The following is an 8642-nucleotide window of genomic DNA, read 5'->3' as shown; positions in this document are numbered from 1 at the left end:
TTGATTAATGACCAAAGTTATACTTGTTAATAGCTAATGATGGATATTACATTTATAACGTGCATGCTCTTCGCTTGTGTTGACGTTGGTATTCAGACACAATAGTTTATGATGCTTTGTAAAAAATTGTGCAGGCTTGTATGGAACACCAGATTTATATGTACGTAACCGAGTAACATAACTTGACCAAGATAGTGTAGTCAATGTATATTTGTATATTATGCCATTGTTGATATGTAGCAAAACACATCATTTTTCGGTGTACATTATTTATGATTTTGGTATTGTTTCAATGTGATGAATTCATTGTTTTTTTATGTACATCTTTTAGATGCAAGGCAATACAAATAACATTGTATGTGTAAATGCTCATATGTAACTTATTGTATATTATAGTTATGTAAAATAAAATATCATGAAAAGAAAAACTATATTTAGGAAATAGAAACATTTGTATATACGATACGTTTTGTCTTTCCTATACATATCTAAGCAAACACTGGACAATATATGTAATTATGTCAGACATATTTAAAAAAAATACTAATATGTCAAGATTTGGTAACCCATTGCATATGAAGGGAGATCAATGTTATATGTTTAAAATTTTCAATAACTGCAATTGTCGTTTAGGTCACAATATACGAAAACACAAGTGTCAAATTTACTTATGATATGTCAAAATGAATAATAACAAGAGGTATAACAGCATATAATAAATTGTTTAAAACACAGTTTATTACAAGATTGATGTCTTATTCCAACTTCACATCTAGTGTTTTTTATTCAGACTCAGATGGGTTGTGTTCTTATTGTTGTGTATTTAGATAATGCCGCTACGCCACGCCTTCTTGTAAATGAAGCGTAGCAACGCACCGCCCCATGTTCTTCATAACTGCATGTTGACCTCTGATCTAGTTAGTTAGTTGTTAGGCATCGATCGCTTCTATCGTTGAATGATAATAAAGTAGCCACTGAAATAAATATGCGTTTCACTTCGTTTGTTTACCCAAACACAACAAACTGGCGACGAGGATAAAACTTTGTGGATTATATTTCGAGAATTTTATCCGTTTAATAAGATTGTGCGTGAAATTCTGGATATAAACACAAAATGGCAACGGGCCTGATTGGGAACATTAACGCATATGACAGCAATGTCGAAACATGGACTTCCTACCAGGAACGACTTGAACAGTACTTTATGGTCAATGACATCGATAATGAACGAAAAGTGGCAGGACTTTTAACACTCCTCGGTGAAAAGACGTACGGGTTGTTAAAGAACCTTACCGTACCAGCAAAGCCGTCCGAGAAATCGTATGAGGAACTTTGTCAGCTTTTACAAACTCATTTGTGCCCGAAACCGTTAATAATCGCGGAACGATTCCGGTTTCACAAGAGAAAACAAGCAGTGGGCGAAAGTGTGAGTTGTTACGTAACTTCACTTCGGAAGTTGGCGGAATTCTGTGAATTCGGATCGAACTTGAACGATTCTTTAAGGGACAGGTTCGTTTGTGGACTTAAAGATGCAGGAACACAGCGAAGATTATTGTCAATCGCTGATTTGACACTGCAAAATGCCATAGAAATAGCGCTTGCCATGGAAGCTGCACATAAGGACGCCGCCGAGTTACAGTTATCGGCAGCCGCCGATGTGCCTGTCAATCGAGTTGGACATTCAACAAAACCTAAGAAATGGAAGCATCACAAACATGCCAAAGAGAGCACCAAGTGCATCCATTGTGGGAAAACTAACCACCCCTCCGAGAAATGCAGACTGAAAGATGCAGTTTGTCATCACTGTGAAGCAAAGGGACATATAAAGGCTATATGTAGGAAGCTTAAGTCGGTGCAGTGTATGGAGGAAAACGTTTCAGTGATCAACACTGTGAACAAAGGAGACAACGGGAAATTCATCGTTAAGCCGAAGATTAACGATGTCGAGGTACCCATGGAGCTTGATACAGAATCAGCAGTTACCCTCATATCAAACAAGGATTTCCGAAAACGATTCGGAAATATGAAGCTCGATCCTGCTTTTTCCATACTGAAGACATATTCAGGCGATGTCATAGAGCAACAAGGGACAGTTATGGTGCATGTCAGTTATAATGGACAATCGCGAACAATGCGACTTTGCGTCGTGAAAGGTGATGGGCCTGCACTGTTTGGAAGGGACTGGCTGAGTCACATCAAACTGGACTGGGACGCACTTTTTAACGTGAACTCTGTGACAACGGAAGGCCTGAAGGTACGTCTAAATTCTATACTTGACAAACATAAAGACGTGTTTAGTGACGGTATAGGACAGGTGAAGGGCATTAAGGCAAGGCTCACCCTAAATGAAAATTCTCAGCCTAAATTCATAAAGGCTAGGCCGGTACCGTACTCTATTAAGCCAAAAATAGAGAAAGAACTGGACAGTCTCGAGAGTCAAGGAATCATCTCGAAAGTGGACACCAGTGAATGGGCGACACCGATCGTTCCTGTCGTAAAAGGAAACGGCGATGTGAGAATATGCGGTGATTTTAAGGTTACCGTAAATCAATCAATCAAGGTTGATAGATATCCTCTCCTAAGAATCGAGGACATTTTCGCCAATCTGTCAAATGGGCGAAAATACAGCAAGCTTGATATACGACAAGCGTACCTACAACTAGAATGCGAGGACGAAACCAAGGAGTTGCTAACGATCAACACCCACCGAGGATTGTACCGTTACAACCGGATGCTATATGGGGTTTCTTCTGCTCCAGCTATATGGCAACGCACAATGGACCAAATTCTTCAAGGAATCCCTGGGGTGCAGTGCATGCTGGATGATATGGTGATTACTGGTGAAAGTGATAATGTGCATTTGGATAACTTACAAAAGGTGTTGTGTAGGTTACAGCAATATGGAATTAAAGTAAATAAGGACAAGTGTGAGTTTTTCGTGCCAAGGATTACATTCTGTGGTCATGAAATTGACGAACAAGGTTTATGGAAGTGTCAGGATAAAGTAGAGGCGGTATTGAATACACCACCTCCATGTGATGTTACATCACTTAGGGCATATCTCGGGGTACTCAATTATTACCATCGTTTTCTGCCAGATCTCGCGACCGTAACAAAGCCCATGAACGCGTTGCTCGAGAACAATCGAACATTCGTCTGGTCAAAAGAATGCCAGAGCGCGTTCGAAAAGTCGAAAACACTTCTCATTACGGAACCTGTTCCTACACACTACAACCCGGAACTTCCGGTTAGGCTCGCGTCGGATGCCTCACCGTTCGGTATTTCCGGTATATTGTCACACGTTATGCCAGATGGCTCAGAAAAGCCGATCGCGTTCGCATCAAGGTCACTTACCAAAACTGAAATGAAATATGCTCAAATCGATAGGGAAGCATTGGCAATTTATTGGGCAGTACAAAGTATTACCCATATCTCTATGGTAGAAAATTCACATCGGTCACTGATTGCCAACCCCTCACTTCAATATTCAGCCCGAGCAAAAGCATTCCGGCAACGACTGCCGCGCGCGTTCAGAGATATGCTATATTTCTCTCTGGATTCGATTACGATATACAGTACAAAAGTACTAAAATGCATACTAATGTGGACGGATTGTCGCGTTTACCCGCGCCGTCAAAGGAAAAGGGTAAAGAAATTTCAGTTGAAGATGTGTTCTACACTTCTCAGTTAGAACAAATTCCGGTCACGAGCGCGGAAATCAGCCGTGAAACTAGGCGGGAGCGCGTTATGTCACGTGTATTTAGGCAAATACAACAAGGTTGGAAAACCAATGATAATGACCCTCTTTTGAAAGGCTATTACGCGCGACGAAATGAATTGACGATTCACCACGGATGCTTAATGTGGGGCATTAGGGTGATAATTCCCATTAAGATGCGCGAACGTGTGCTTGATTTATTGCACATCAGCCATCCAGGTATCGTTAAAATGAAGGCACTAGCGCGTAGTTACGTCTGGTGGCCTGGCATTGACACTGACATCGAACACATGGTTAAAAGATGCGAACCGTGTCAGATGCAACAGAAATCGCCCGCGAAAGTTCAGTTACACCCGTGGGAATGGCCTACGTCAAGTTGGGAGCGAATACATGTAGATTTCATAGGTCCATTTCTTGGACGCATGTTCTTGGTTATCGTAGATGCTCATTCGAAATGGCCAGAAGTCATCGAAATGAAATCGATAACTTCTGAAAGAACAATTGAAGAATTGCGTACAATATTCCCAAGATACGGCTTGCCCAAGCAATTAGTATCAGACAATGGTTGTCAATTTACATCTGAAGAATTTTCTCTGTTTATGAAGAGAAACGGGATATGTCATATGAGAACTGCGGTAGCAAAACCGTCCACAAATGGTCTTGTGGAAAGGTTCAATGGCTCTTTCAAATCTGCAATGCGCGCTTTAAAACATGAAAACACCGATTTCAATTTGAAGATCAACTCTGTCTTGTTGGCATATCGTAATACGCCACATTGTACGACGGGGGAAACTCCTGCAAAACTGTTTTTCGGTCGGAATTTGCGCAGTAAACTTGATTTGATGATACCCGACACACAGACACGAGTCACTAATGGTCAAATGCAATTGTCAATGGCTGACAATAGAAAAGTTCGCGAATTCGAATTAGGCCAACGTGTCTTAGCGCGAGATTTCAGACCTACTTCAAAGGAAAAATGGATCCCTGGGTCAATAGTTTCTCGAGATGGTCCACTATTATACAAAGTAGATATCGGGAATAATATGACATGGAAACGCCATGTTGATCAGCTTCGCGCGTCGGAAATGCAGAAGTATTCTGGTATAAATGTACCTGTTTTCACACCCTTAGAAACTACTTTAAATGCCGCTAACACAAATGTCAGTGAACTTCAGCCGGCACCGAATTCGATGGAAATAAATGAGTCCCGGGATAATCGTTGTAATGATACGGATTTACGATTGCCAGAAAGACGCTATCCATTACGCAATAGAAGACCGCCCGAACGCCTGTAGTACTAATGACACTGATGGTTTAATGTTAAGCCAATTACGTTTTATAGTGGCATACATACATTAATTTTAGTTGGCAGGAGAGAAAGACAGGTCCTCAGTTGTTTTTTACAAACTGTGTCGAATTCGAACGCTCGCTAATGTTCTTTGATTGCATGCTATAATGAATAAAAGGTCATGCTTAGTTAAGAGGTCATGAACTTGAAATGTTCAAGGTTTTATTGATTATTCATTATAATTGTTAGAATTGTGTACATTGATATTTACATGTAAACGCATGTGTTGGTATGTTCATTTTTATTTACATGTATGATCAATGAAATTAAAAGGGGAGAATTGTTGTGTATTTAGATAATGCCGCTACGCCACGCCTTCTTGTAAATGAAGCGTAGCAACGCACCGCCCCATGTTCTTCATAACTGCATGTTGACCTCTAGTTAGTTAGTTGTTAGGCATCGATCGCTTCTATCGTTGAATGATAATAAAGTAGCCACTGAAATAATTATGCGTTTCACTTCGTTTGTTTACCCAAACACAACACGCTTATAAGAATTATTCGGATTACACATGCGCTCACCAAAAGTCCTGACGCAAATGTTACATGCTTTCAGATAGATAATAAGCACCCATGGAATGTGTAAACTACAGTTTCAAGGATGCGCTTTGGTATAAAGTGGTACCATTTTGTATGTAAGCAATAAGGAAACACGTCATTTATTGCAATTACTTGTTAATCACGTTTCTAGTCTCAATCTGTTGTTTAGTTTCGGAATGACTATGTTTTGTTGAAAATCTGGTTCGTCCTGAATTTTCTTTAAAGGATCCGAAACTAAAGGAACCTAGAATTTGAGTATTTTCGGGTACCAGTTGCACCCTTGTAAACTGACAGTTAAGACGATCAGATATAATATTTCCAAACAAGCTTTGAAAGATCTTGCTAAAGCTTTAAAAAAAAGGTGGCCTGCTTCTTTGTAATTATACTAATGTATAACTGTTTTCCATATTGTATGTTTTAAAAATGTGTCAAAATGTAAAAAAGGGGCATAAATGTAATCATTGGTGACTGTTTAAATGTCTAATTACAAGCTCTAGAGGGGAATATGTTTTAAAAGCCCCAGTAAATACCAATTATTTTTTATTTGATTAATTTAAATGCAGGTTTTTGTTATTTAAGTTTTAACATATTTTCATTACAAAAATATTTGTGACGCTTGTTAAAATTGTATATGAAAAGAGTGAACAAATTAAGATGCAAGCCATATTCCGTAAATAAATTTATATAATTAAGTCTCGGTTTTACCTTTCCCTTAACCATACCTAGTATTTATACAATAAAATTTAATGATATTGTCATGCCCTAGATTGTTCATCAAAACATGTGTTTATGTACATGCACATTGTTCATTTTCACCGTTTATGTTTTGCATCTAAATGACTATGTCACTGTTATTTAATGCTTTTATTGGATGCTGTGTGGAAGTTAGAGCTGATAAGAGGCGATGTCTACCTTTTGCGCTTCTTTATTATTTGTGATATCCTTTCTAAAAGTCTCATTGTATTAATGTCTGTTAATATGGCAGCCATTTTGGATAAACAGGAAGTTTATTTCCTGAAGCTGACATAAGTGCCTTCTGGGTAGTTTACACTGACTACAGTATTTTTGACAGTTTAGTCATACGAAATAGTTTGATTAATACTCATATTCCTTCTTAAAAATTGTTTACAAAGGTGATAGTTGTCCTTATAAATGATTTATTTGTTTAATTGATATGTATTTGACTACTGTTTCATGGTAATATTATCAGAAATATCGTTTTAATATGAGTGACATTTACCGTGTCAAGAACGCTCAAATTCTATAGAGCGCTCTTGCGCGCTTTACTGAGCGTTGTTTGTGCGCTTTTTGTGCACAATTCATATGTGCACTTTTATGTTATTATTGCACAACGTTATGCGTGCGCTTTTGGAGAGTATAAAAGGCACTGAAAATTCTCATTCTTGGAATCTGAACTTTGTTTTCCTATGTGTGAGACCTATTTTAATTTTCTTATATAAGCATTTAAAATACATTTTTCAATAAGACTAGTAATTAAAATTAGGACTGAATTTTATAAAGTTGCATTTATCATCTTTTTAGGACATTATAAAACAGAGTGTGCAAATACTTAACATGAAACATGTATTTTGCTGTATTGTAATGATAAATGTCTAATATTAAGAATTAATCTGTCTGTTAATAAATATATGTATTGAAAGTTGTTTTTAATTTATTTGTTATGTATGAATACATTTTGAAAATGTTATAAGTCTTGAGTTTATATTTTTTTTTAAATTTAAAACAACTGAATAGGCAAAATGTTATTTTAAGTTTACAGTTTACCAGAGTCCATTTTAGTTAAATTTTAAACTTGAACAAAAGCTTCAAGTTTGGAAAAGTTGAAGAAAGTAAAAAAGTCACAGCTACCGCTCAGCTCGCGACAATATTATGAACAAAATGATATTTTGCAAACCATTTCTCCGTTATATCGGTGTAGTTTTTATATGTCTATATGCTTTTAAGTTTTTGTGTTGTCCATGCTATATTGACGTTATTTTAATGTCTATATATTATTAACATATTAAGCTATAGTATTTTCCCCGTTATATCGACGTAGTTTCAATATATTTATACAGTATAGATATTACTAGTTTTAGTTATATTATTTGTGTCGGTTATATTGGCGTAGTTTCAGTATGTCTATATAGTAAATATATTAAACTGTTTACCGAAATAACTCTAAGTTTTCGGACACTTAAAAAAATCCGTGTCCGAAAATTTAGATACTTAAGATTTTCAAAAAGTACGAGTGTCCGAAATTTAGAGACATATACGTTATGTTTGTTTGTGAACTATTATATTGAATAAAAAAAAACAATTAATAAATGTGCACTAATTGTATTGTGTTGCACTCTCCTTCCTCTGCTTTCAATAAAATTCAACTTCATTTATGTGCAATCTCTTACCTGAAATGGTATATAAAACGTTATAAAACAAACAACCATACTGCTTCCTTGAATACGATATCATTTTGAATGCTGTTGGGTGAAACGATTGTTTATTACCGGTATACATGGTAATCTACCCATTAACGCAATTGTTATGGTCCAGATAAGCGAAAACAGGGCAGAAATCTAGTAAAATAGCGCTGTAAAATATACTGTCCGAAAACTTGGAGTCATTAATTACGGACAAGAACATGTATGTCCGAAAATATTCATGAAAAATAATTATTTTGGCTAAAAAAGGGGGTGTCCGAAAACTTAGTGATTACGGTAAGTTATGGTATTTTTCGAGTTATATTGACGTTGTTTGACTATTTCTAGTATAGACATTAACAGTTTTAAGTTTTATTATTTTAACCGTAATCGGCGTAGTTAAAAAATGTCTTTATATTTTTAATTTTAGCCAACCGTTTTAAATCTCAGTTGCGTTGCAGCGGATTCCTGGACATGATATCCGCGTTGTCACGGGTTCGATCTCTACCAAGGAACAATTTGAAAGAACATTGAATAGGAGACTTCGAGCATTAGTTCTTTGCAGAAATCGTACCAAACACTTTCCCATTAATGGACGATTAAGGCAACAATTCACA

General features: G+C 36.9%; 1 protein-coding gene across 1 annotated transcript; it reads left to right on the top strand.

Annotated features, from left to right (window-relative positions):
- Positions 1 to 1603: 1603 nt before the first annotated feature.
- Positions 1604 to 3728, top strand: LOC127857253 (uncharacterized protein K02A2.6-like). The gene is made up of 2 exons (XM_052393670.1): positions 1604 to 3278; positions 3688 to 3728. Exons 1-2 carry the CDS (start codon positions 1604 to 1606, stop codon positions 3726 to 3728), a joined length of 1716 nt encoding a protein of 571 aa, XP_052249630.1.
- The last annotated feature ends 4914 nt before the right edge of the window (positions 3729 to 8642 follow it).

This window comes from Dreissena polymorpha, chromosome 14, assembly GCF_020536995.1.
Source record: "Dreissena polymorpha isolate Duluth1 chromosome 14, UMN_Dpol_1.0, whole genome shotgun sequence".
Taxonomy (NCBI): Eukaryota; Metazoa; Mollusca; class Bivalvia; order Myida; family Dreissenidae; genus Dreissena; species Dreissena polymorpha.
Note: the sequence above shows the minus strand (reverse complement) of the source record. Positions and strands in the feature narration are given on the sequence as shown.

Coding starts and splice junctions, on each gene's coding strand:
- LOC127857253 (XM_052393670.1), top strand. CDS start 1,604: ATGGAAGCTGCACATAAGGACGCCGCCGAGTTACAGTTATCGGCAGCC. Junction 3,279..3,687: donor GTCGGATGCCTCACCGTTCG/GTATTTCCGGTA, acceptor TACACTTCTCAG/TTAGAACAAATTCCGGTCAC.